The sequence below is a fragment of the Pristiophorus japonicus genome, chromosome 7, assembly GCF_044704955.1.
Source record: "Pristiophorus japonicus isolate sPriJap1 chromosome 7, sPriJap1.hap1, whole genome shotgun sequence".
In the NCBI taxonomy this organism is placed as follows: Eukaryota; Metazoa; Chordata; class Chondrichthyes; family Pristiophoridae; genus Pristiophorus; species Pristiophorus japonicus.
The window spans coordinates 18,117,820-18,145,183 of record NC_091983.1 but is presented as its reverse complement, the minus strand read 5'-3'; the positions used below and the strand labels follow the sequence as shown (position 1 = coordinate 18,145,183).

At 43.9% G+C, this 27,364-nt stretch overlaps 1 protein-coding gene across 1 annotated transcript in view; it reads left to right on the top strand.

Annotated features, from left to right (window-relative positions):
- The window catches only part of adgrb3 (adhesion G protein-coupled receptor B3), a 920,563-nt gene that overhangs the window by 791,702 nt on the left and 101,497 nt on the right, over positions 1–27,364 (top strand). The window contains exons 20-21 of the mRNA XM_070884862.1: positions 18,252–18,402; positions 18,659–18,728. Of these exons, the coding sequence (XP_070740963.1) occupies positions 18,252–18,402; positions 18,659–18,728 (221 nt within the window). The remainder of the gene's footprint in view (positions 1–18,251; positions 18,403–18,658; positions 18,729–27,364) is intronic.

The window sequence follows — 27,364 nt, the reverse complement described above, 5'->3', positions numbered from 1 at the left end:
CGGAGACAGCGCTCTGCTTCCTCTCAGGGGCGCACGGCCTAATTCCACCTCACAGACAGGACGTCCGGGCCGGGCAATAAAAGTCCCGGCCCCGGAAGGTTACCACCCCCAGAGGGGCAATTTTGCTCCCCTATGTCTTCAGTTCCCTGCCGATGTTACCTAACAGCACCTGATGTTTACGATGGTTTCCCAGTGTCTCACAGAACTTCTTATCTGTAGCCCTCCCAACTGTCTGCATAACGCTTTTCGAGTTTGGTCAAGCTTCCCGCTCAGTCAGTTTGACAGTCTTTCAACCAGACTTCAGTCCTTTAATGGGTAATTCGTCCAGGTATCGTCCAAAAACCATTCAGTAAAGATAAACTAAAGGCAGTTAGTGATAGCTAATAACCTTTGTTGCTGTTTTGATTTTCTCAACAAGGGGGCTGATGACAAATATCTGTAAATGCTGAGTAAAATCTCAAGCCGCCTTTTTTCAAGAGATAAGAGACACAGACTGTTCATCCTTTTCTGACATGTATACCCTCGCATTTCTGGTATCATCTTGTCAGTCTTCTCTGCATCCTCTCCAGTGCCTCTCTATTCTTTTTATAATATGGCGACCAGAACTGTACACAGTACTCATAAGGGGTCGAAATTACCCACCGGTCAAAAAATTAGGCGCATTCACCGATTCAGTAGTTTTTTCTCCACCCCAATCCATGGGGTGGAGATTGGACCAATATTCAGCTCTTTGGCTTTTATTTCCAGACGTGGCAGTGTTGAGGGGCGGAAATGCCCCTGGAGTGGGGCTAAGAGTCATCAGCGTCGCGGACATGTCGCGTTGCACCGACGCGTCATAACGTCCCTCCCCTTCAGTTAAAGGGGAGGGGCCGCTGCGAACTCTGCAGTTCGTTTAGTTAGGCCCACTGAGCCACCAGGGAGGGTTGCGGCCGGGCAAGAGAGGTTGCCGGCCAAACCTGTGGCCACCATTGTCGGGTCGACCTTGCAGTCGGCCGACAATGTAAATAACATGGCGACTGCGGCAGTGTGCCTCCCCTTTAAGGGCGGACAAGCCGCCCAGCCACACACAGCTTCCCGCAGGCGATAGCTGTCAGTGGCACCAATCGGCGGCGGGGCAATTTCCTGCAGGGCAATTTCTCACGCTGGGCGGAAAGGGTTTGCTGCTAGTCAGAAGGGGGTTGGCCCATCCGTCTACCCCCAGTCAGTGAGGCCTATCCGCTCCATTACCGCCTTTTAGAGGCAATAATGGGCCTTAAGGACGGGGGCAATTTTGACCCTAAGTGTGGTCTAACCAAGGTTCGATATAGGTTTAGCATAACTTCCCTACTTTTCAATTCTGTACCTCTAGAAATAAAGCCACTTTTAGTAATTTGTGTATTTGCACTCCGAGATCCCTTTGTTCCTCTACCCCACCTAGACTCCAAGTATAATTAATCTCCCTATTCTTCCTACCAAAATATAACCTCTCATTTATCGGTGTTGAACTTCATTTGCCAATTATTTGCCCATTCTGCAAGTTTATTAATGTCCTCCTGTAATTTGTTGCAGTCCTCCTCAGTATTGACTATCTCTCCAATTTGGTGTCATCCGCAAATTTAGAAATTGTGTATTTGATTCCGAAGTCTAAATCGTTAATATAAATTGTGAACAACAGTCCCAGCACTAATCCCGGTGGAACACCACGACCCACCTTCTGCCACTGTGAATAGCTACCTTTTATCCCTACTCTCTGCTTTCTGCCTTGAAGCCAGCTAACTATCCATTCTGCTACTTGTCCCCTGACTCTGCATTCTCTGACCTTGTTCATCAGTCTATTATGGGGTACCTTATCGAAGGCCTTTTGAAATCTAGATAAATTACATTTACTGCATTGTCATTGTCTACTCTCTCTGTGTTACCTCTTCAAAAAATGTCAATGAGTTTGGTCAAGCAAGACTTTCCCTTTTGAAATCCATGCTAGGTATTCATTATTATATTTTTGGTTTCTAGATATTCTTCTATTTTCACCTTTAGTAGGAATTCTATTATTTTCCTAGCACCGATGTTAAGCTGACCGGTCTATAATACCCTGGACATGTTTTATCCTCCTTCTTAAATATAGGTATTACGTTAGCTATCCATCAGTCCTCCGGCACTACACCTTTTCTAATGAATTATGAAATATGTGTAGTTATGCCTCTGCTATCTTTTCCCTAGATTGTTTTAAAATGCATGGATGCAATCCATCCGGACCAGGTGTTTTCTCCTCTTTGAGTTTGATTAGTTTATTTAATATATCCCTCTTTTTATTTTACATGCATTTATCTCATTATTAATCTCATCACCCACTGTCACCTGTACTATCTCCCTGGTAAATACCGAAGCAAAATAATTATTTAATATTTCTGCCAGCTCTCGATTGTTGCTTGTGGTATTATCCTGTCTATCCCTTAATGGCCCTATTCCTATCCCTACCTTCCTTTTTTGTAATGATGTGCCTGTGAAATATTTTACTATATTGTTTTATGTTAAAAACATAAGAAATAGGGGCAGGTGTAGGCCATTTGGCCCCTCGAGCCTGCTCCGCCATTCAATAAGATCACTTTCCTCCCCACTCCCATAACCCTTCACTCCCCTTGTAGTTCAAAAATCTGTCTATCTGCACCTTAAATATATTCAATGACCCAGCTTCCACAGCTCTCTGAGGTAGAGAATTCCAAAGATTCACGACCCTCTGAGAGAAGAAATTCCTCCTCATCTCCATTGTTAAATGGGTAACCCCTTATTCTGAAACTATGGCCCCTAGTTCTAGATTCCCACATGAGGGGAAACATCCTCTCTGCATCTACCTTGTCAAGCCCCCTCAGTATCTTATATGTTTCAATAAGATCATCTCTCATTCTTCTAAACGCTAATCAGTATAGGCCCAATCTGCTCAACCTTTCTTCATATGACAACCCCTTCATTTCACGAATCAACCTTGTAAACCTTCTATGAATCGTTTCCAATGCAAGTATATCCCTCCTTAAATAAGACCAAAACTGTACGCAGTACTCCAGGTGTGGTCTCATCAACACCCTATACAGTTGTAGCAGGACTTCCCTGCCTTTTAAACTCCATCCCCCTTGCAATAAAGGTCAACATTCCATTTGCCTTTCTAATTACTTGCTGTACCTGCATGCTAACATTTTGTGTTTCACGTGCAAGGACCCCCAGATCCCTCTGTATCGCAGCACGTTGTAGTCTCTCTCCATTTAAATAATTTTTTTTAATTCTTCCTACCAAAGTGGATAGCCTCACATTTTCCCACATTATACTCTATCTGCCAAATTTTTGCCCACTCACTTAACCTATCTATATTCCTTTGCAGATTGTTTGTGACCTCCTCACAACTTACTTTCCCACCTATCTTTGTATCATCAGCAAACTTGCCTCCAGTACACTCGCTCCCTTCACAATATAGATTGTAAATAGTTGAGGCCCCTGTGGCACCCCAGTAGTTACAGTTTGCCAGCCTGAAAATGACCCGTTTATCCTGACTCTCTGTTTTCTGTTAGTTAGCCAATCCTCTATCCATGCTAATATATTACCCTGAACTCTGTGAGCTCTTGTGCAGTAACCTTTTACGTGGCACCTTATCGAAAGCCTTCTGGTCGAATCCAAATTCTACTGGTTCCCCTTTATCCACCCTGCTCGTTACATCCTCAAAGAACTCCAGTAAATTTGTCAAACATGATTTCCCTTTCATAAAACCATGTTGACTCTGCTTGATGTTCCTTGATAATATAATTTCATATCGTGTTTGCCTTCCTAATAGTTTTTTTGACTTCTCTCCTAATTTCTTTGTATTCTCCCTTATCATGCACTTCCCTTCTGTCTATGTACTTAATGATGCCTCTTTCCTTACCCTCAGTTGTCCCTTATGGCTTTATTCATCCATGGAGTTTCATTAGTGTTTAGTTTGTTCTTTCCTTTTAGTGGAATATATTTTTCTTGCATTCTGTTGAACACCGTTTTAAATGTTTCCCATTGTTGTTCTACATCGTTGTTTGCCGGTATTGTTGCCCATTTTATTTTCCCACCTTCTAGTCTCAGCCCCTCAAAATCAGCTTTTCTCCAGTCTACCTGCACAAGGTAGATTGTTTACCTACACAACAACTGTAACTACACTTCAAAACTCATGCATTGAGTGAGAAATCTTTAGGATATCTTGAGCACATCATAAGGTTCTATACAAATACAATAGGGCCGAAATTGCCCCGTTTTTGCGCCCTGTTAGTGCCGCCTGTAGGCACGTATGGGGCGCAATTGCCTTTTCGCCCGTGGGCGGGTGGTGTTGGTATCTGGGGCAAAATTGCCCCCGAGATTTTGTGCGTGATTTGGCCGTTGTGCCCCGCCCCACGATTTGCGCCGCACGCCCGGCGATGACGTCATTGCAGTGCGCGGCGACCCCTTTTCGCCCCGCGGGGGAAATTGCATCCCGAGACTGACACGGGTGGATGTCAGCAGCAGCTTTGCGGGGCACCGACATCCACCCGGGTGTCCCTTAAAGGGAACGCCCCGGGCTGCCATTCCTTTTTGTCGGCCGAATTTTCCATCGGCCCGACAATGGCGGCCTTCGTCTCGACTGAGGGGTGCTACTCGGCTGAGGGGTGAAAAGGGCAATTCCATGCCGGGGCTGGGACTTCCGCCGTGGGCGTTGACTGACCCGGTCCCGGAAGGTTGCCGCCCCAGCGAAACTTGTGGGGAAATTTCTGACCCAATGTATTTGTTTCTTTCTTTCTCAAGAGGTGGGTTAATATTTGGGATATTTATCGATGTGACACTTCATCATGTCTGACACTGGACCACAAGTGACACATTCGCCCCTCTATCTCCCTAAGATGCTGATTGGCCAGCTGTGCATTGATGTTTTTACTTTGATAATGTAATGTGCATTTTCACTGTTTGACTATGTGCTACTAAATGGTTTTGTGGTTAAGATTTGATCTTTAGACAAGGCCTATTATAAATTAGATGCCAGAATTGCAAGTTGCTCAGACTTGAAGCACCGGGCATAATGTGCATTGCATAAGGTAAAATGTGTGTTTGGCTAGCTGCACAACTAAAAATGTCAGCAAGGATAACATATTATTGAAAACATTAGGGCTGCTAATCTCCATATAGATCTAAATAATTTTCCCACTTGGTCTAAAAGGCACCTAATGAAAGTTAACCCAATAATAAAAATTAAGGAGCTATTAGTCACTTTTAAAAGCCACCAACACTGTACTGTTCACATTCACTGTTAAGTGGAAGGAATAATTTTGTTTATAAAACTTGTTCAACCTCATCGAAGGCGACACCCTTAAACTGACCCTTTGGGAACGAAAGTTCTGACGGTCGCAGTGGTGGCAGATCTTCAATGGGCGGGATCTCCAACCCCACCCACCACCTGCCCGAGCTCCTCATCCTGGCCCATTTCCTGGAGTCAGAGGCATTTAGATATCTTGGTCAAGCTATTTATGGTGCTGCTGTGGCACCCGCCTCAGGTGAGAGGGAAGGACAATTGGTGCGTTGTCTTGCCACAGTGTCAATGGAGCTGTGGTCCCTACCCAACCTGCTCTGAGATGCTGGCACTGAGATATGTGGTTGGCTCTTGTGGGGTGCCCGCATGCAGAGGAAGATTCATTAGAATGTTGGTTGAATGAAATGCCCTCAGCTTTGACATGTTGCAATATCCAGTGTGATATGGCGCCATGTTTGAGTGCAAGTCTGGGGGATAGTAAGTAAGTGAGCGAAGAAGAAAGAAGACGAGGAGGATGGTACACGCTCTGAGGGCGATAGTGGCCTCTAACTTTGCTCTTTCCCCACTCTCTCAATGCACGCTGTGGTAATGATTTTCAGCATGACCTTTTCAAAAGTATTCAAAGGCTTGACGTTATCAAGGCCTCCCGCTGTGCATATCTGCTTCCTGCTGCTTGGAGACATCTCCTGCCAGCATCAAAAACAGGAGCACTTTCAAGCGTTCATCCCGTAACCCATCGTGGCTGTGAGTATATGTACCTGCATTGTGCAGCTGGATTTTGTCAACATTTCTTTTTTGGGTGAAGCTCTTTTGGTTGGGATTGTTCTCCTTAGAACAGAGAAGGTTAAGGGGGAAGTATTAATAGAAGTGTTCAAAATCATGAACAGTTTTGATAGAGTGAGTAGGGGGAAACAGGTTCCACTGGCAGGAGAGTCAGTAATCAGAAACATAAAAACATAGAAACATAGAAAATAGGTGCAGGAGCAGGCCATTCGGCCCTTCGAGCCTGCACCACCATTCAATATGATCATGGCTGATCATGCAACTTCAGTACCCCATTCCTGCTTTCTCTCCATACCCCTAGATTCCTTTAGTCGTAAGAGCCACATCTAATTTCCTTTTGACTATATCTAACGAATTGGCCTCAACAACTCTCTGTGGTAGAGAATTCCATAGGTTCACAATTCTCTGAGTGTTCATCTTGGTCCTAAATGGCTTACCCCTTATCCTTAGACTGGTTCTGGACTTCCCCAACATCGCAAACATTTTTCCTGCCAATCCCATCAGAATTTTAGATGTTTCTATGCGATCCTCTCTCATTTTTCTAAATTCCAGTTGATCCAGTCTTTTTTCATATGTCAGTCCTGCCATCCTGGGAATCATTCTGGTGAACCTTTGCTGCACTCCCTCAATAGTAAGAATGTCCTTCCTCAGATTAGGAGACCAAAACTACACACAATACTCAAGGTGTGGTCTCACCAAGGCCCTGTACGACTGCAGTAAGACCTCCCTGATCCTATACTCCAATCCCCTCGCTATGAAGGCCAGCATGCCATTTCTTTACTGCCTGCTGTACCTGCATGCCTACCTTCAGTGACTGATGTACCATGACACCCAGGTCTCGTTGCAGCTCCCCTTTTACTAATCTGTCACCATTCAGATAATAATCTGCCTTCCTGTTTTTGCCACCAAAGTGGATAACCTCACATTTATCTTCATTATACTGCATCTGCCATGCATTTGCCCACTCACCTCACCTGTCCAAGTCACCCTGCAGCCTCCTAGAGCACAGACTTAAGATATTTGGGATAAGAACCAGATGGGAGATGAGATTTTTTTTTTTTAACAACAGTGAGTCGTTATGATCTGGAATGCACTGCCTGAAAGGGCGGTGGAAGCAGATTCAATAGTAACTTTCAAATGGGAATTGGATAAAAACTTGAAGGGGAAAAATGTGCAGGTCTGTGGGGAAAGGGCGACAGAGTGGCTCGCTTTTTCAAAGAACCGGCACATGGCCTCCTTCTGTGCTGTGATGTTGGTGTGCCAAGAATTTCAGGTAAAGTTGCAGCTGCAACGTGTGCCCAGCTGCAGAGAGGGTATCCAGGGTAAGTATTCAAAGGAAGTCTAAGCAATTTGAGTGAGGGGAAACACTTTGGCATGAACACTTTGTCTATTTTCTTCGTAGAAGGTAATCTTATCAGATCTGCAAATCTTTTTCTGTATTGGGAATTCGAACCTTTGCAGGGACGGCTCATCATTGGCAGGGGAGCACCACCTCCCAGGCACTCCGGACTTCTGTTCGGTGGGGAAGATGCCCCCAAAATACCAAACAGGACCGTCATCCTGTGCAAATGGTAGGTTAGCCTTTATTGCAAGCGGGTTGGAGTGCAAGAGCACGGAGGTCTTGTTGTAATTATATAGGGCTTTGGTGGGACTGCAACTGGACAGTGTTTCTGCTAAAGCTGCATGCGCACGCTACGAGGTCTCGCGCAGGCCACTCAGCGGCTTTTACATTGTAGATATCGCACATGCACAAAATGGTGAATGGGCCGCGCATTGCGGGGGGTGGGGGGGTTGCGGGGGCAGTCTACACAGGAGGCACTGCAGCTTACAGAGGGCATTTCACCTGGAGTACAGTGTGCAGTTTTGATCTCCTTACCTAATGAAGGATATAGTACCTTAGAGGGAGGGCAACAAAAATTCACTAGATTAATTCCGCAGATAAGAGGGCTGTCCTGTGAGGAGGGATTGAGCAGAATGGGCCTATATTCTCTGGAGTTTAGAAGAATGAGAGGTGATCTCATTGAAACATATAATATTCTTAGAGGGCGTGACAAGGTAGATGCTAAGAGGCTGTTTCTCCCGGCTGGAGAGTCTAGAACTAGGGTTCACAATCTCATGATAAGGGGTTGACCATTTGGGACTGGGACAAAGAGAAATGTCTTCACTCAGAGAGTAGTGAATCTTTGGAATTCTCTACCCCAGTAGATGAATGCATTCAAGATTGCTAAGATTTTTGGGCAATATGGGAATCAAGGCATATGGAGATAGTGGAGTTGATGTAGAAGTTCAGCCCTAATCTATTTGAATGGCGGAGCAGACTTGAGGGGCCATATGGCCTACTCCTGCTCCTATTTCTTATGTTCTTAAACCCTATTTCTTACAGCATCAGCAAATCTTGGCATTCTGACACAACACTGCTCCACTGTGTAGTGTCAGGCCAAAACCTCATTCCCGTTTAAATGCTTGCAGAAGGATTGGATGTTCCATCCCTAATGAGCGAGCTCCCGATTTCACAGCCAGAACACAATGTGAATGTGCAAGTTGGGTGGCCTCGGGTGTGGAGGGGTGGGGGGGAATGGCCTCGGGGTTGGGGGGGGGGGGGCCGAGTGGTGGTCAGCTGTGTGTGTCTTGGCACAATACTCACACCACACTGTTCCTGCTTCTTCCACACTCTGATTGTAAAACCCACCCCTGAGAATTTACTTCCGATCTGCGTAAAGAAAGCTGTCCACGGGACTGATGAACAGTTCAGCGGTTGTTCATTAATACAAGAAAAAGCTGTCAACCCGACCTCAAAAAGAAAGACTACATTTGGAAGGCAGGAATGTGAAGCAATGCTCCGGGCTCTGGATTCTGATAGAAAACGCCACGTTGCTTGTTTACAAGTATTTAGAATCATAGAATGATGCAGCACAGAAGGAGGCCCATGGAGCCTGTGCCAGCTCTTTGGTAGAGCTATCCAATTAGTCCCACTACTCCGCTCTTTCCACATAGCCCTGCAATTTTCTGCTCTACAAGTTATTATCCAATTCCCTATTGAAAGTTGCCATTGAATCTGCTTCCAGATTCAGGCAGCACATTGCAGATCATAATAACTTGCTATGTAAAAATAATTCTCATCTCACCTCTGGCTCTTTTGCCAATTACCTTAAATCTGTGTCCACTGGTTACCGATCCTTCTGCCACTGGAAACAGTTTCTCCCTATTTACTCTATGAAAACCCTTCATGATATTGAATGCCTTTAATAAATCTTCCCCTAACCTTCTCTGCTCTAAGGAGAACAACCCCAGCTTCTCCAGTCTCTCCATGTAACTGAAGTCCCTCATCCCTGGCACCATTCTAGCACCACACTGGTATAAAGAAATAAGATAATTTCCATTATATGACTGGAACCCAGTCATAAAACTTGCCAATCGGGAGCCTCCTTCTGCTCCCCCCCCCCCCCACTTCGCATCCCCAAACGCACAACTATTACCATATAAGGAAAATGTATACGTAGCATTGTGTGAATTTGGCTCAGTTAGTTGCACTCTTTTTTAGGCGTGGGTCAGAAGGTTGTGGGTTCTATGCCCCAATCCAAGGCTTGAGCACCTAATCTGGACTGACACTGCACTGTTGGAGGTGCTTCTGTCAGATGAGACATTAAAACAAGGTCCCACTTGCATGTCCATTGAATATTAAAGTTCCAATGCCCTATTTGAAGGAGAGAATTCCTCCCCCAAGCAACACCATTCAAAATAGATCATCTGGTCATTCATTCACTTGCTGTTTGTGGGACCATGCTGTGCACAAATTAGCTGCCATGTTTGCCTACAGTACTCTGCTGATTGTGAAGTGCTTTGAGATGCCCTAAGGACATGATAAACATACTGCATAAATGTAAATGCTTCTGTATGTTACAGAAAGATTTCAAACAGGCTCTTTTTCCTTCTTATTTAGCAATTTCCATTGATTCGTCTTACTGAGAAATTAAAATAATGATTCTTCACATTTTTCTTCCTTGAGTATGTATCCAAATGTGATGTTTCTTTCTTTGGAGTTCCTTCCCCTGTGCCTCTTTTCTGAAGTCTTTAGTTTTCTTATAGTTCTCATGTTTCTTATGTATTACTTACAGCTTAATATGCATAAATTTAATCCCATTTTTATAATCTGTGAAACTGGAACCTGTATATCAGGAATTAGAATTTCTGCTCAGGAGGTTTTCTGGCCGTTGCTGATACATGGCCAGCTTTTGAGATCACATTTTCTAATTGTCCAGCAATTCAGTTCGTTCCAGGTTTATTCTTATTGGCATCATGCGTTAAGTTGATTTATTTTTTGTTAAGCATAAGTCTCTGAAAGTAAACTTCGATACATTTTAAAGGTTAGGAACATAGGTACACTAGGAGGCCATTCAACCCCTCGAGCCTTTTGCACCATTCAATGAGATCATGGCTGATCTGCGACCTAACTCCATATATCCGCTTTGGCCCATATCCCTTAAAATCTGTCCATTTCAGATTTAAAATTAATAATTGACCTAGCATCAATTGCCATTTGTAGAAGAGAGTTCCAATTGTCTACCATCCTTTGTGTGTAGAAGTGTTTCCTAATTTCACTTCTGAAATGTCTGGCTCTAATTTCTAGACTATGCCCCCTAGTCCTAGACTCCATAGCCAGTGGAAATATTTTTTCTCTATCTACCTTATCTGTTCCCTTTAATATTTTTAAAACCTCAATCAGGTCAGCCCCTAACCTTCTAAATACTAGGGAATACAACCCTAAGTTGTGTAATCTCGTCTTGTAATTTAACCCGTTAAGTTCAGATATCATCCTGGTAAACCTACGCTGCATTGCCTCCAAGGCCAATATATTTGAAAGTTCGGAAGGATAGACAGAAAGGAAAAGGAGGTGGGTTGGGTAGCTCTGTTAATAAAGGATGAGATCAGTGCAGTAGTGAGAAATTATATTGGCTCAGAAGATCAAAATGTAGAATCAGTTTGGGTGAAGATAAGAAATAATAAGGGGAAGAAGTCACTGGTGGCAGTAGTCTATAGGCTAACAGTAGCTACATTGTTGGATGGAGTATAAATCAAGAAATAATGGAGGCTTGTAAAAAAGGAACAGCAATAATCATGGGCGATTTTAATCTTCATATTGATTGGACAAATCAAATTGGCCAAGGTAGCTTTGAGGAAGAGTTGATAGAGTGTATCCGGGATAATTTCCTTGAACAGTGCATTGCGGAACGAACCAGGGAGCAGGCTATCTTAGATCTGGTACTGTGTAATGAGATAGGATTAATAAATGATCTGCTAGTAAAGGATCCTCTCGGAAAGAGTGACCATAGCATGGTTGAATTTCAAATTCAGTTGGAGGGTGAGAAAGTTGGATCTCAAACCAGTACCTCAGCTTAAATAAAGGAGACTACAAAGGTATGAAGGCAGAGTTGGCTAAAGTGGACTGGGAAAATAGATTAAAGAGTGGGACGGTTGATGAACAGTGGCGGACTTTAAGGAGATATTTGACCGTTCGCAACAAAAATATATCCCAATGAGAAGGAAAGATTGTAAGAGAAGGGATAACCATCTGTGGCTAACTGAGGAAATAAAGGATGGTATTAAATTGAAAACAAGGGCATACAAAGTGGCCAAGATTAGTGGGAGGCCAGAGGATTGGGAAGCTTTTAAGAACCAGCAAAGAAAGACTAAAAAAATAATAAAGCGAGTGAAGATAGATTATAAAAGTAAACTAGCAAGAAATATGAAAACAGATAGTAAGAGTTTCTACAGATACATAAAAAGAAAGAGAGTGGCTAAAGTAAATGTTGGTCCATTAGAGGATGAGACTGGGGAATTAATAATGAGGAACAAGGAGATGGCAGAGACTTTGAACTAATATTTTGTATCGATCTTCACGGTGGAAGACACTAAAAACGTCCCAATAGGGGATAATCTAGGGGCTATAGAGGGAGGAACTTAATACAATCACTATCACTAAAGAAGTAGTACTCGGTAAAATAATGGGACTAAAGGTGGACAAGTCCCCTGGACCTGATGGTTTGCATCCTCGGGTCTTAAAAAGGTGGCTGCAGAGATAGTGGATGCATAGATTGTAATCTACCAAAATTCCCTGGATTCTGGGGAGTCCCAGCGGATTGGATAACAGCAAATGTAAAGCCCCTATTTAAAAAAGGATTCAGATAGAAAGTAGGAAACTATAGACCAATCTGTCGTTGGGAAAATGCTGGAGTCTATTATTAAGAAAGCAGTAGCAGAACATTTGGAAAAGCATAATTTAGTCAAGCAGAGTCAGCATGGTTGTGTGAAAGGGAAATCATGTTTGACAAATTTGCTGGTTCTTTGAAGATGTAACGAGCAGGGTGGATAAGAGAGAATCAGTGGATATGGTGTATTTGGATTTCCAGAAGGCATTTGATAAAGTGGCACATAAAAGATTACTGCACAAGATGAAAGTTCACAGGGTTGGGGATAATATATTAGCATGGATAGAGGATTGGCTAACTTACAGAAAACTGGGAGTCGGGATAAATGTGTCATTTTTCAGTTGGCAATCAGTAACTAGTGGGGTGCCACAGAGATCGGTGCTGGGGCCTCAACTATTTTCAATCTATATTAATGATTTGGATGAAGGGACTGAGTGTAATGTAGCCAAGTTTGCTGATATTACAAAGATGGCTGGGAAAGCAAATTGTGAGGAGGACACAAACAATCTGCAAAGGGATATCGATAGGTTACGTGATTGGCCAAAAATTTGGCAGAGGGAGTATAATGTGGGAAAGTGTGAGGTTATCCACTTTAGCAGAAGAAATAAAAAAGCAAATTATTATTTAAATGGAGAAAAATTACAAAGTGCTGCAGTACATAGGGACCTGGGGGTCCTTGTGCATGAAACACAAAAAGATAGTATGCAGCTACAGCAAGTAGTCAGGAAGGCAAATGGAATGTTGGCCCTTATTGCAAGGGGGATGGAGTATAAAAGCAGGGAAGTCCTGCTACAACTGTACAGGGTATTGGTGAGGCCATACCTAGAGTACTGTGTACAGTTTTGGTCTCCTTATTTAAGGAAGGATATACTTGCATTGGAGACTGTTCAGAGAAGGTTCACTCGGTTGTTTCCTGAGATGAAGGGGGTTGACTTATGAAGGTAGGTTGGGCCTGTACTCATTGGAGTTCAGAAGAATGAGAGATAATCTTATGGAGACATACAAGATAATGAGGGGGCTCGACAAGGTGGATGTAGAGAGGATGTTTCCATTCATGGGGGACTCTGGAAATCGGGGGGCATAGATTTAGAATAGGGGGTCGCCCATTTAAAACTGAGATGAGGGGGAATTTCTTCTCTCAGAGGGTTGTAAATCTGTGGAATTCTCTGACCCAGAGAGCTGTGGAGGCTGGGACATTGACTATATTTAAGGTGGAGATCGACAGATTTTTGAGCGATAAGGGAGTGAAGGGTTATGGGGAGCGGGCAGGGAAGTGGAGCTGAGCCCAAGATCAGATCAGCCATGATCTTATTGAATGGCGGAGCAGGCTCGAGGGGTCAGATGGCCTACTCCTGCTCCTATTTCTTATGTTCTTATATCCTTCCTAAGGTGTGGTGCCCAGAACTGCTCACAGTACTCCAGATGTGGTCTAACCAGGGCTTTGTATGGCTGCAGCATAACTTCGACCTACTTGTATTCTAATCCTCTAGCTGTAAAGGCCAGCATTTCGTTAGCCTTTTTAATAATTTTTTGTACCTGTTCATGACAATTTAATGATCTGTGTACCTGGACCCCCCAAGTCGCTTTGGACCGCCATTGTTTTTAGCTTTTCACCATTAGAAAGTACCCTGTTCTATCCTTTTTAGGTTCAAAATGGATGGCCTCACAGTTGCCTATATTGAAATCCATTTGCCACAGTTCTGCCCATTCACTTAATCTATCACTATCCCTTTGTAATTTTATGCTTTCATCTACACTGCTTACAATGCTGTTTATCTTTGTGTCACCGGCAAATTTGGTATCATGGCTTTCTGTGCCATCATCGAAGTCGTTAATAAATACGGCGAATAGTTGAGGCCCCAACACAAATCCCTGTGGGACACCATTAGTCACATCCTGCCAGTTTGCGTACCTGCCCATTATCCCTACTCTCTGTCTCCTGCCACTCAGCAAATTTCCTAACTAGATCAATAATTTCTACCTTAGTTAACAGTCTCTTATCAAATGCCTTCTGGAAGTCCGTATAACTAACATCCATAGACATCCCTCTGCCTACTACTTTAGTTACCTCTTCAAAAAATTTTTACCAGGTTTGTCAGGCATGGCCTACCTTTCACAAATCCATGCTGGCTCTCTCTAATCAACTGAAAATTATCCAGGTGTTCATTCATCCCCATCCTTACAGACTCTAGCAAATTCCTGACAACAGATGTTACGCTAACTGGTCGATAATTCCCTGCTTTCCCTCTCTCGCCATTCTTAAACAGTAGAGTGACATGCACACTTTTCCAATCTAAAGGGATGGTTTCTGAATCGAGAGAACTTTGGAAGATTATAGTTGGGGCATCTGCAATGTTTCCATCTGGTCCTGTGGGTTTATCACTCTTTAGTCCCATTATTTTCTTCATTACTATTATTTTGCTTATGTTAATTCTATTGAGTTCCTGTCCCTGATTCAATATTCGTTTCCTTGGGGTTTCCGGCTAGCTACCCCTTTCCTCCACTGTAAATATTGACACAAAGTAATTATTCAACATGTCCGCCATTTCTTTATTATCATTGACACTGTCACCAATATCAGTTTTTAACATTGGTCCTGACCAAACTCTTTTTCCTAATATAATTATAAAAAATCTTTGTGTTGATTTTGATATCTCTTGCAAGTTTCTTTTCATACTCTTTTTTTTGTTCTTGCTATCTGTTTTGTCACCCTTTGCTGTTTGTATCTTTCCCATTCAACAGGATCTGTGCTATTTTTTGTATTTTTGTGTGCTTTTTCTTTTAGTTTTATGCTGTCCCTTATCTCTTTAGTCATCCATGGCTTTTCTTTGGCAAGTAGAGCTCTTGCCCCTCGAGCATAAACTGGTTCTGTATCAAATTATATACTTTTTTGTACACCTCCCACTGATCTTCTGTCATTTTACCCATTAACAGATTTGCCCAGTTTACTGTTGACAGTCTCTGTCTCATCCGGTTGAAGATTAATACAACAATTACTTACACTTGTATTATAATTAGTTTGACTCTACTGGTAGTAATGTTGTCTGAGAGTTTGAAGGTCATGTGTTCAGGCCCCACTCCAGAACTTGAGCAAGTAATCTCGGCTGATGATTCAGTACAGTGAGTACTGAGGGAGTGCTATACTGTCGGTGGTGCCTTCTTTCAGATGAGATGTTAGACCAAGGCTCTCTGCAGGTTCAGGTGGATGAAAAACTTCATCTCTTAACCAACAACACCAGATTAACTAATAATTTGTTTATTTTGTTCTGTGTAGGATCTTGCTGTGCTCAGTATGGCTGCCTCTATAACAAGAGCCACCACACTTCAAAAGTAATTCATTGGATTGTAAGCACTTTGGTGCATTCAGAGGACATGATCAGCTGCTAGAATAAATGCAAAGTCTAGTTATATAACACCTTCAACATAACAAAACATCCCAAGGTATTTCATAATAGAGGGAATTCAGCCAGAAATTGGGACAGTGGTTAGAGAGTATAACCAAAGGGGAGGTTAATATCGGCTTTAAGGAGGCTTTTGGAAGTGGGAAGATGCAGCCAGGCAGAGGGTTTAAGAAAAGCCTTCCAGAATAGCTGAGGTAAAGAGGCGCACACATTAGCCTAGGCTCAGAAGAGTCTCGAGGTGGAAATTCGGTCTGTTGCAGCCTCTGTTTGCACCCCGGAGGGGCGGTAATGGTGACGTAAATGATTTCCAGCGCCTTGCCGCGACATTCGGTGCTGGGTTTGCGGGGGCGCGGAGCAGTACCGCCCGTGGGAGGCGAGTCGGTGTGCAACGCCCCCTGGTTGCGACGCCATTTTAAAATTTGGCTCGTGCCCGATCCATATTGCCCCACAGCGCACCCTAGTGGGATCACCTGGGAAGGCTGCCGGTCCGAGCTGGACCGGCCGCAGTGAGGGAAGGAATGTCTACCTGAGGTAAGTGTGACTGTTTTTTATTTTTTTATTTCTGTGAATTATGTTTATGTGGCATCAGTGAGGTATTGGAAATGTTTTTGGTGTTTCTGCTGCATTTCTTTTCCCCCAAGGAAGCCTCTCTTAGGTGGCTCCAAGGCCGGCTCTTTAACTCGGGATTTTCAGTTGCTCAGCCGGCTGAGCACCCTAACGGAGGTGTGGAACGCCTGCCTTAGCGCTCTGCTCTACACTTATGGCCCAGTTGATGAACTTTGCGGCTGCAAACGCAAACCATTTCCCGGCACAAAAGTTACCGTCCCGCCGCCATTACCGCCTCAAAATGGGCGGTGCCGAATTTCCACCCCTCGGTATTTGGCGAAAAATGAAAAGTCTCTTGGTTTATACACCCTTGCATTTAGAATTATCACTCCAGGACAGCAGTAAAAGCACACAGCCGCAGATTAGTTAAGTGTACAGCAGTCAAATGATTACGCTAAGAAAGAAATAGTACCGTGAAAGCAACAAACTAGTTTGCATTTATCCATGACTTATATTTTATTGTGTATTTCTTGGAGCTTAACTCATTATTTAGATGGCTCAGTGGAGAAACTACAATCACATTGCATATCATCAGTTTTAAAGGCCATTTTTGAAGACGGAATAGGTTCAGTTTTCCAGGTTCCCACATATTTTACTTTGTTGTTGCACAAGCCACTAAACTATTGATTAATAAACTCTGAAAGTAGCCGATCTCAGCAAAAACAGCAATTGAATTCAGAATTCAGGCACTCAATGTTTTTTAGAATGCGGGTTATAAAATTGCTGGGTTGTGTGTAAACATTAAGAGTGTGCATGCCAAGTCATAGCATTTAATGACTTTGCAAAATGTAGCCTTCAGCCATTTATATTGGCCTATTTCATCAAATTGATCCATGAAGCAGAAACAATGTAAGAACCTTTTAAATTTATGCATAATCTTCTTAATCAGTATGAAGAAGGAGCAAAAGTTTGCTGCCCTAATTTACCATGCTGCAGTAATGTATTATGCTGGTAATGCACTGATCATCCCTGAAATAACACTGGTGATCCGATCTGTAGCGGAAAGCTTGCTCATTATTTATTTCCTTGACGTGCAGCGGGCTTTCCATTCTATTCATTTCCCATTTAGTTCATTCGATTAGTATTGTCATATTTCCTGCAAGGAACGACTGGGAATGGCACCTGTCACCTGCCTGAGAAGGATATCCGCGGGTAATGCAGTGAAATGTAAAAGAGCCGCTGAATTTCCCTTCTTGTAGCAATGAAGAGAGGGAGAGATCGAGGCGAACATGTTAGGTGGTGCTCTTTGGGAATGGGTGATGCACTGGGTTGAAATACTTTCTCCCTGGGGACCTGACGCCATAGCGTCCTACAAACCTTAGCCCGTGTATTGGAAGGTTTGCAGTAAAATATAATTTTCCACTCCTTCATTCTCCCCTCTTTTCCGGGTGGTGACTTGTCGTAGCTAAAGTTCCACGGGGGCCAGCAGCCCTTTGGTACCTTGTTCGAGACCCATGTTTACATGTGGGTTTCAAGTCCCACTCCAGGTACTTGAGCACAAAAATCTAGGCTGACACTCTGGTGCAGTACTGAGGGAGCACTGCACTGTTGGAGGTGTCGTCTTTCAGATGAGACATTAAACCAAGGCCCCGTCTGCTCTCTGGTGGACATAAAAGATCCCATGGCAATATTTCAAAGAAGAGCTGGCGAGTTATTTATCCCTCAATCAACATAACTCCAAAACAGATTATCTGGTCATTATCACATTGCTGTTTGTGGGAGCTTGCTGTGTTCAAATTGGCTGCTGCTTTTCCCACATTACAACAGTGACTACACTTCAAAAAGTACTTCATTGGGTGTAAAGCACTTTGAGACGTCCGATGGTCATGAAAGTTGCTATATAAATGTAAATCTTTCTTTCATGTGTGACCCTAGACAGTAAGTATTGCGGGCTGTTTTAACCGTGGTGAGTTTTTCTTCACACTATTGCAAGGTAGGTGTAATAACTCATCCAAACTAAAACATCTCTTGTTTGTTTTGCATGCACAGGGTGTTTGTACAATGACTACTGCCTTTCTCCATTTCTTCTTCCTGGCTTCTTTCTGCTGGGTTTTGACCGAAGCTTGGCAGTCTTACATGGCCGTTACAGGAAAGATTAGAACAAGGCTCATCCGCAAACGCTTTCTATGCCTTGGCTGGGGTAAGCGTATTACATGGATACATTTTTCATTACAGTAAATTAACTGTCTATTCCACAAGAAAGATATTTACAATAAAAATTGCTTTCCCTTCCCTTAAATATATTCCAAATAAAAGTTAATATTACAGAAGTGTTATGGCACATAATTGATGCATTTTTGTCCTTACAGCAAAAAAAAGATATATATATCTATATATGTATTCCTTCAATTCTGCAACAATACAATTTTCTTAACAAATACAATTTACTTCTTCAGGATTACCAGCATTGGTGGTGGCAATATCTATGGGATTTACAAAGGCTAAAGGATATGGTACATCAAATTAGTAAGTCGCTTCGAAGAGCTTTGGTTTATTCTACAACTATAATTGATCGCATCGACCGCTGTTAATTGCGTAACAAATTATGAATCCCGAAATTCCACCGAAGGGAGGGCCTTTTGGGGCACGGTCTGGGGAGGGAGGGGTGTATGTGTAACCTCTGCCCCTCCCATCGATGCACCCTAACCCCGCCCCATTTTCTGGAGTCACGAGCATTTGCATATTTAGGGCCGTTCACCGCACAACTAGGTAAGCCCACCTCGAGTGAGGTGGGTGGGTGGAAGGCTAATTTGGCACTTGCCAGCGTGTAAGTGGCTTGGCCCCAATACTTAATGGAGCTTTTTTAATATGGCCCTTTTTCTTTTAGATATACAGTACCGGGTTTCTGCGCTGCGATCAATAGCAATAGGAAAATCATCCCGTCAAATTTTACACCGATCCTCTCAGTCCCCCTCACCCACGCCCACCACCCTTCCCCAGCATCCTCGATGGCCCTGAATAAATCTGTACACCTAAGGGTGCAAGGATATCTCTTGCGGCCAGTAATGGGAGCGTGCAGCTGAAGGAACGTTCATTGTGTGACATATTTCCCTCGTTTGCATGCTGTCATAATATGCTCGCCCTCCCCACCACTGGCAGGGATTCTGATGGGCACACAAAAGGGGTGAGAACTCAGCATAACCAGGTCCAGCTCCAGATTAACGACTGCCCACCCAGAAAGCTATGGTATCGGGGACATGGAAACCTTTATGCTGTATAATTAAGTAGCGCGTCGATAGGGCTGAATGAGATTTATCTATGGAGCCATTTCAAAAGTTTCAAATGCAAAGGACACAAGTTAAAGTGGGGAGTAATAATGGATGGTTATTACACCGAGAATTCATATTTACCTGCATGAACCTATAGTTCACCAATAATAAGGATAATAAGTGTTGTGGAATAAATTACTAGCAATGTTGATTGAAGTACACAGCTTAACTGGGTTTGAGTCCCTATTAAACTCTACTTTTAATTCAAATTGGGTCCATTTGTATGACAAGGGTAGCTCATATTATTTTGCACTCATTTTTACCTCTGACAATTTAATTACATTGGTTCATTTGAATCACTAGATAATTTGATTTTTTTTCATGCAAAAGTCGACTCCAAATTATTGAGCGCACGTTGTAAATGACGGGGAGTTTCCTCAGCACTGCCCCCCCACCCCCCCTTCACCAGAGGTGTGGCAGAAACCCCATTCACGAGTGTGACTTTGTGATCATAGCCTAAAGAAGCTCCCAGGCTTTGTGGGCTGAGCCCCAGACAGCCATTGAATGTAGAGAGGATGTTTCCACTGATGGGGGAGACTAGAACTAGAGGGCGTAATCTCAGAATAAGGGACCGCCCATTTAAAACAGAGATGAGGAGAAATTTCTTCTCTCAGAGGTTTGTAAATCTGTGGAATTCGCTGCCTCAGAGAGCTGTGGAAGCTGGGACATTGAATAAATTTAAATATAGACAGTTTCTTATACGATAAGGGATTATGGGGAGCGGGCGGGAAAGTGGAGCTGAGTCCATGATCAGATCAGCCATGATCTTATTGAATGGCGGAGCAGGCTCGAGGGGCTGTATGGCCTACTCCTGTTCCTATTTCTTATGTTCTTATGTAAGTGAAGAACCAGTGGCACCCCCAGTGGGGGTTTCCCACCCTTGGATTCACTGCAGTTTAGATGCTGCCTCCGTCATGGATGCAGTCAGGTTTATAACATCACTGCGAATTGACCACTTTCATCTACGTGCCGGGAAACCCCACCAACCACTTGAAGCCTGGCAGCAATGTGCCCCACGACGTGAAACCTTTGTTCGGCTGAGCACCCAAGTTCCTTTATCGCAATGAGTGAGGTTGCACACCTGCGTTCATTTCCATTTAGTTCCACACATCTGAGGTTGGGCCTCCGTCGCTGTCACTGGTCAATTAGCATCGTTTCATTTGGATAATCATGCCGGGCCCTCCTTTGCTTTCCTATTTTCCTTGCTGTTCCTTCCCCTTCTACCCGCTCATTTTCCAGAGAAGCCCATGATGGCCAAAGGCTCATCTTCTCAAGCTGGTAACCAAGACATCTCCGAGGGCTTTTCGGCACCCTCCCACCGTGAGGGGGCCGCAAGTTAGGCCAGGACCCAGCTACGCCAAGCCTCGGCCGTTTCTGTGGGGCCATATAAAGGGCAGGGACTTCGCCAGCCTCAAACAAGATGGCTTTGCAGGAGGGAGGGCGTGTGGCCAAGGCGGGACTCCCAGGCTGAGTTCTGTTAGGCACAGCCTGCGGTAGATCGGACCAAGCATCGGCGGTCGGTATGCAGAGCCGAAGCAGGCACTGGAGTGGCGGATGTGAGACCCGTCTGGCGATCCAGGCCTGGACCCCAACATTGGATCTTTCACCCCCCCCCCCGCCCACCTCCTTCATTTTATAAACAAGGCAAGGATGTTTCATGGTGGCGGTTCCAACACTACCTGAACCCAGCATAATCTGCACCCTCTTGGGGCTGGTGGGTGTCTCAGATGCACCCTTACTACTGTGATATTTAACTTGGGCAATGGCTCCGTCGTCACGCAAACTGTGGGCCAACTCGGCACCGAAGGTCACGGGCAGGCACTCTGCCCCCCCCCACCCCCCCCCACCCCGCCCGTACTTACACCGGGGGCTGCGGGTTTTCAATGGCCTGGCTTCAATGTGAATTTTTATTTTTTTTAATTGCTGCAAATGAACAGTAGCTTGATCAGCATCTGAAAAGTGAAAAGACTGGCTAACATCTTGGGTCGTTCCCAGCATTCTGCCTCTTTCCTGGTTTCTGGCATTCACCCCATCCTTTTCCCAGACCTCTCTCAACGTGAGGTTGCTTCATTCTGTTCCCCTGCCTATTTCGAACTTTGCCAGCGAGAATCAGTTGTCTCAACCATTCATGTTTTCTGCATTTTACTTTTAAAAATAGTGAATTCTGCAAGAACATCTCGGACACTCTTAAAATGGAAAGGTTTTAGCCAAAGTCAGTGAATCAGAAAAGCCTTCATTCCAGTGAATCAATAATCAGATAGGTCTGAGTCAGCTACAATCTTGGTCACTTCTGTTAATTACTTAGCTTTAATATCAAAGTTACACTGGAACCTGATGAACCATCTGTACCTCAGCAGAAAGCAAGGAGTGGTGGTGAACAGTTACATGACCATGATTTCCTGAGCAGTGCTCCCTCCCGGGATTGCCAGATCATGGCGCCTCTTCACAATAGCCTCAACAAACCCATTTTTTAAAATGAATCCCAAAGCCCACCTTCTCACTGTGTCCCTTCTCTGCTTGCCTCACGTTCAGCTGTGGTGCTGTGGCTCAGTGGGCAGCACCCTTGCCTCTGAGTCCGAAGGTTGTGGGTTCAAGTCCTACTCCAGGGACTTGTGCGCAAAAAATCTAGGCTGACACTCCCAGTACAGTGCTGAGGGAGCGCTGCACTGTCGGAGGTGCCGTCTTTCAGATGAGATGTTAAACCGAGGCCCTGTCTGCTCTCTCAGGTGGATGTAAAAGGCAGTTTTTTGAATGATATGGGGATAAGTGGTTCTGGGGAGTGGGCAGGGAAGTGGAGCTAAGTCCATGATCAGATCTTGCCATGATCTTATTGAATGGCGGAGCAGGCTCGAGGGGCCGTATGGCCTACTCCTGTTCCTATTTCTTATGTTCTTATGATGGGCCGAATGGCCTCCTTCTGTGCTGTATAATTCTATGATAACTTGCTGACCAGGGATTTCCACTTCTGCACTCGTCATCCATTACAGTGAATGGATGGAAGGTAAGATCTGCCGATCGCAGATGTGAGAAGCTCCGGCTGATATGTATGCATCAAAGGATATCTCTACATTGCCCTCGTCACATCGCACATTGCATATTGCGCTCAGTTCATGCCACCAAGTGAGGCAGTGCAGAGCCAACAGGCTGATCCCTGGTATTCCAATGTTACAAAGTATTTACAGCACAGAAACAGGCCATTCAACCCAACAGGTCCATGTCGGTGTTTACACTCCACTCGAGCCTCCTCACACCCCAATTCATCTCACTCGATCAACATGTCCTTCTATTGCTTTCTCCCTCACTTGCTTATCTCGTTCTCCTTAAATAACTCTATGCTATTCACCTCAGCTACTCCTTGTAATAGCGAGTTCCACATTCTCTGGGTAAAGAATTTTCTCCTGAATTCCCTATTGGATTGATTAGTGACATCTTATATTGATGGCCCCTTGTTCTGGTCTCGCTCGCAAGTGGTAACGGCTTCTCTCTGTCTACCCTATCGAACCCTTTCATAATCGTATCAGAGGATTGGGTTTCGAGGAAAGACTGGAGAAAGTGCCTTAGCCTTGGAAGGGACTGAGCGAGGACCTTATAGAAACATACAGGAATACTGAATGGTGCAATCGAGTACATCAGCAGCCACACTTCAAGACAAGCCAGCACATTAGATAAAGAAGGCATTGATTAAAATTTGTGAAAGGACAATCAAAAATAAATGTTGGGAAGAACTTCTACACACAAACATTTGGAATGACCTTTTGGGTAGGATTGGGGAGGCGAAAAGCTTAGATTAATTAAAGATGAAGGACACAAGAGGGAGACTTGGTTTTTTTTTGCTCCAATGGGCTCCCTCATCTGTACTTAACTTGTGACCATGTATAGGTGAAGTGCTGTGAGGTGTTTCTGAGACATGATAAGGTGCTGTATAAATCGTTTGACAATCCCCTTAATTTTAGACGCAATGATACTAGAAACAACGTAACATTCCAATGCCATTTATGTCACCTTCTTGTGAATTTGAAATCAAAGTAAGCCAAATACTTTTTCATTAAGTCCTTAATAAATTCAACGTGCCTAAGATTCAGTCGTGGCTTTTAAAAGGGAGTTGGAAAAATAATTGCAGGGCGACGAGGAAAGGCAAGAGTGTGGGATTAGATGAGGTGCTCTTGCAGAGAATCGGTACAGGCTCGACGGGCCGAATGGCCTCCTACTGTGCGTGATCATTCTACAATACTAAGATCCAAGCTAATATTGTAGAATAAATTCAAATGTCTAAATAATCAACAGAAGGTAATATAAAAATGTTTCTTTCTGAGCCTTGCACTAATAGCTATTGTGATTGACCCAGTGGGTTTTGTTTTGGTGGATGTTTCTATGAGAGGACTTTCAATTATTAAATCAGTCATTGAATCTTTCTTGGCGGTTTCATCACCTCCACGCCACCTCGGACTGCAAGCCTAAAACTTTCCCGATTATTCACCACAGCTTTAACTCTTCATACCCACAAATGAAGATAGTTTGGAAGCCAATCTGTGTGTTGGCCACACCACTGAATTGTTGGCAGGTGCAGAAGTGGAGAGAGCCACTACCTGCCCAGGTTTCTCTTGTAGGTCAGGCTGGTCCTTGCTGAATCGTGGGTGAAAATTCAGTCATTACTTAGGGCTTGTCAAGCTACTTTTGTTCTTGTCTGGGACAGACAGATGAGCAGTTCATCTGCATTCCTGATAACAGAAGTAAGGTCACATATTTTGATGTTTGAACATACCTGTAGCAGAAAGCTGAAGTTTTTTTTAAAAAAAAGATCAATGGGAAAATGTTCTGAAGTGATGAGATTGGCCCAGAATTTGCGGTCGGAGGCTTCCCGCGGGCAGATGCCTCCGATCGCAAACATTTCTACAAAAATACCTGTTGTTCACAGAGGTTCAGGGACTTCTGGTCCTGGGCCTCTACGTAAAGGCCTGCGTAGAGGCCCACGTATCCCAGCATGTGTGGACTTTGTACACATCACTGGGATCATGTGGACCGACCCAACCAAAAACACACATATTTATTAAGACATACATATTTTTTAAATCACATATTTAAAATGAATCAAAATGGAATGTAATTTCATTATTTGAAACAAAAAGTAACTTTTTGACATAAATTTACATATTTTAAAAGCTCTAAAAATAAACTTACCTTATTTAATAGGATTTTAAATGTTTCAATTATTATAAAAAGTGTACTATTCTGAGCTTTAAAAGTCTTACGCTGATAAAAAGCAGCATGACTTACGCCTACTTTTATCGGTCGTAAGAGTTTGAAGGACATTTACTGGGCAAGAGTTGGGCAAATAACCCGACTCTCCGCCCGCAGAGGCCCTTTAGTTTCGGAGGTGTGCGAGCTGATCTGTCTGGCGCTTCGTGTACCTAAACTCGGAACCGGTGGGGACCGTGAATTCAGCCCCATTACAACTGATTACCCATCAAATCCAGATTTATTAAAAGGCTTGAGATTTTGAATTTTGTTGGTTTGGATAGTGTGAAGAATCACGACTCAGGAACTTTTTGTTAAATCACCATCACTTTGATTGAAAGAGCAACAGTTTACAAAATTCCTGTCCTCCTAACATCGATAACCCCTGATCGCACAAGCTGGCATTAAAACGTGGAACGATTTGAAATGCAATCAGTTATTTCCAGCGCTAGTCTATGTTAGCATGCAGTCCAGTGTTCCATGCACAGACAGAAGGACCTACCCAACTAATGTCCCATGTTCCGAAGTTAATGGAGAGACATTTGTTTCTGTACTTTAACAAGAAACAGTTATTCTTTTGCATCTGTGACAAACCTCACACTTTCACTTGTCACTTGGCAGTGGATTTTATCAGGAATTAAGGGGCAGTGGTGTAAAAAGAAAAACTTGCATTTATATAGCACCTTTCATGACATCAGAACGTCCCAAAGTGCTTTACATCCAAGTACTTTTGAAGTGCAGTCGCTCTAGGAAACATCTCAGCCAGCCTGCGCATAGTAAGCTCCACAAACAGCAATGTGATAATGACCAGATAATCTGTTTTAGAGGTGTTGATTGAGGGATAAATACTGGCCAGGACACCAGGAAATAACTCCCCTGCTCTTCTTCGAAATAGTGCCGTGGGATCTTTTATGTCCACCTGAGAGAGCAGACAGGGCTTCAGTTTAATGTTTCATCTGCAATACGGCCCCCCTGACAGTGCAGCACTCCCTCAATACTGCACTGGAGTGTCAGCCTAGGCTTTCTGACACAGAGGCGAGGGTACTACCAACTAAGCCACAACTGACACTTGTAATTAATGTATTTTGTGATATTCTGTTTAATTAATGATCAGTGTAGGGCTGAGGTAAGGAAATAATCCTGAAATACCATGTGAAATAACAAGAGTAAGAAAGATCTTTCCCATCGATGCGCGGCGGCTAAACTGAGAATCAGTTGCAGTAACCCCCAACTACATTTTTGTTTCAAAGGATAACTGAATGGAAACTAAATGGATAAATAAAAGTAATAGAGTGGATGGGGTGAAAGTGCTTCCACTGGCAGGAGGTTTGGTGACCAGAGGACAAAGCTTTAAGATAATTGGGGAAAAAAGCCAGGTGGGAGAATAGGGGAATTTAAAAAAAAACTCAGGGAGGTGTTACGATCTGGAATGCACGGCCTGAAAGGGTGGTGGAAGCAGATTCAGTAGTAACTTTCAAAAGGGAATTGGATAAATACTTGAAGGGAAAAATTTGAAGGACTATGGGGAAAGAGTGAGGCTACTTGGACAGCTCTTTCAAAGAGCCGGCACAACTGGATGGGCCGAATGGCCTCCTTCTGTGCTGTATCATTCTGTGAAATCCTCTACCAGTTTGTTCTGGGGTAAGCCATTTAGCACCGAGATGAGGAGGAACTTCTTCACCCAGAGAGTGGTGAACCTGTGGAATTCTCTACCACAGAAAGTTGTTGAGACCAATTCACTAAATATATTCAAAAAGGAGTTAGATGAAGTCCTTACTACTAGGATTATCAAGGGGTATGGCGAGAAAGCAGGAATGGGGTACTGAAGTTGCATGTTCAGCCATGAACTCATTGAATGGCGGTGCAGGCTAGAAGGGCCGAATGGCCTACTCCTGCACCTATTTTCTATGTTTCTATGTTCTGAACTGTGTCAAGGAGAAATTCAGAATGTAACATAGCAACTGGTTTCCATATAGGGGGCTAGTGGCTTTCAGTCTGTTTGTTTGTGGCTGACTGATGGACATACATTCTCTCAGTAGAACTATGTCGTCGGTGCTCGTTAGAAAAAGCTTAATAAATCGCAGGACGTGATTTTGGAATGAAGTGTTGAGAGTAATGCCTTCATTCAACGGAGGGCTTGACCCCAGTGAAGTAACTGGACACGTGCTAAGAAAGGGTTTCCCAGGTGAAGGGTTATTGCAATATCAGTCCCTCGAAATCGAAGAAGACTTGCTTTCACTCTAAAAGTGAGTTCTCAGGTGACTGTATAGTGCAATTCGGGAATTACAGTCTACGTCACAGGTGGGACAGAGAGTGGTTGAAAGAAAGGGTACGTGGGAAGTCTGGTTTGCCGCACGCTCCTTCCGCTGTCTGGCCCAGGCAACGATGGCGGTGCAGCGTTCCGGTCTGTCGCTGTTGGGCTTGTCCATGAGGGTCCTGACGTTCCAGGTCCTGAACTTCATTTTGAAAAGTGGAAGATGCCTGTGCGTGAGTTCTTTTAACGTGGGGTGGCCGTTGTGGGCTTAGTAGAGCAAGGTCTTGGTCCAGTGACAAGAGGGTCTGAGACGACTAGAAACCAGGCTCTAGTGTATGGGCCTA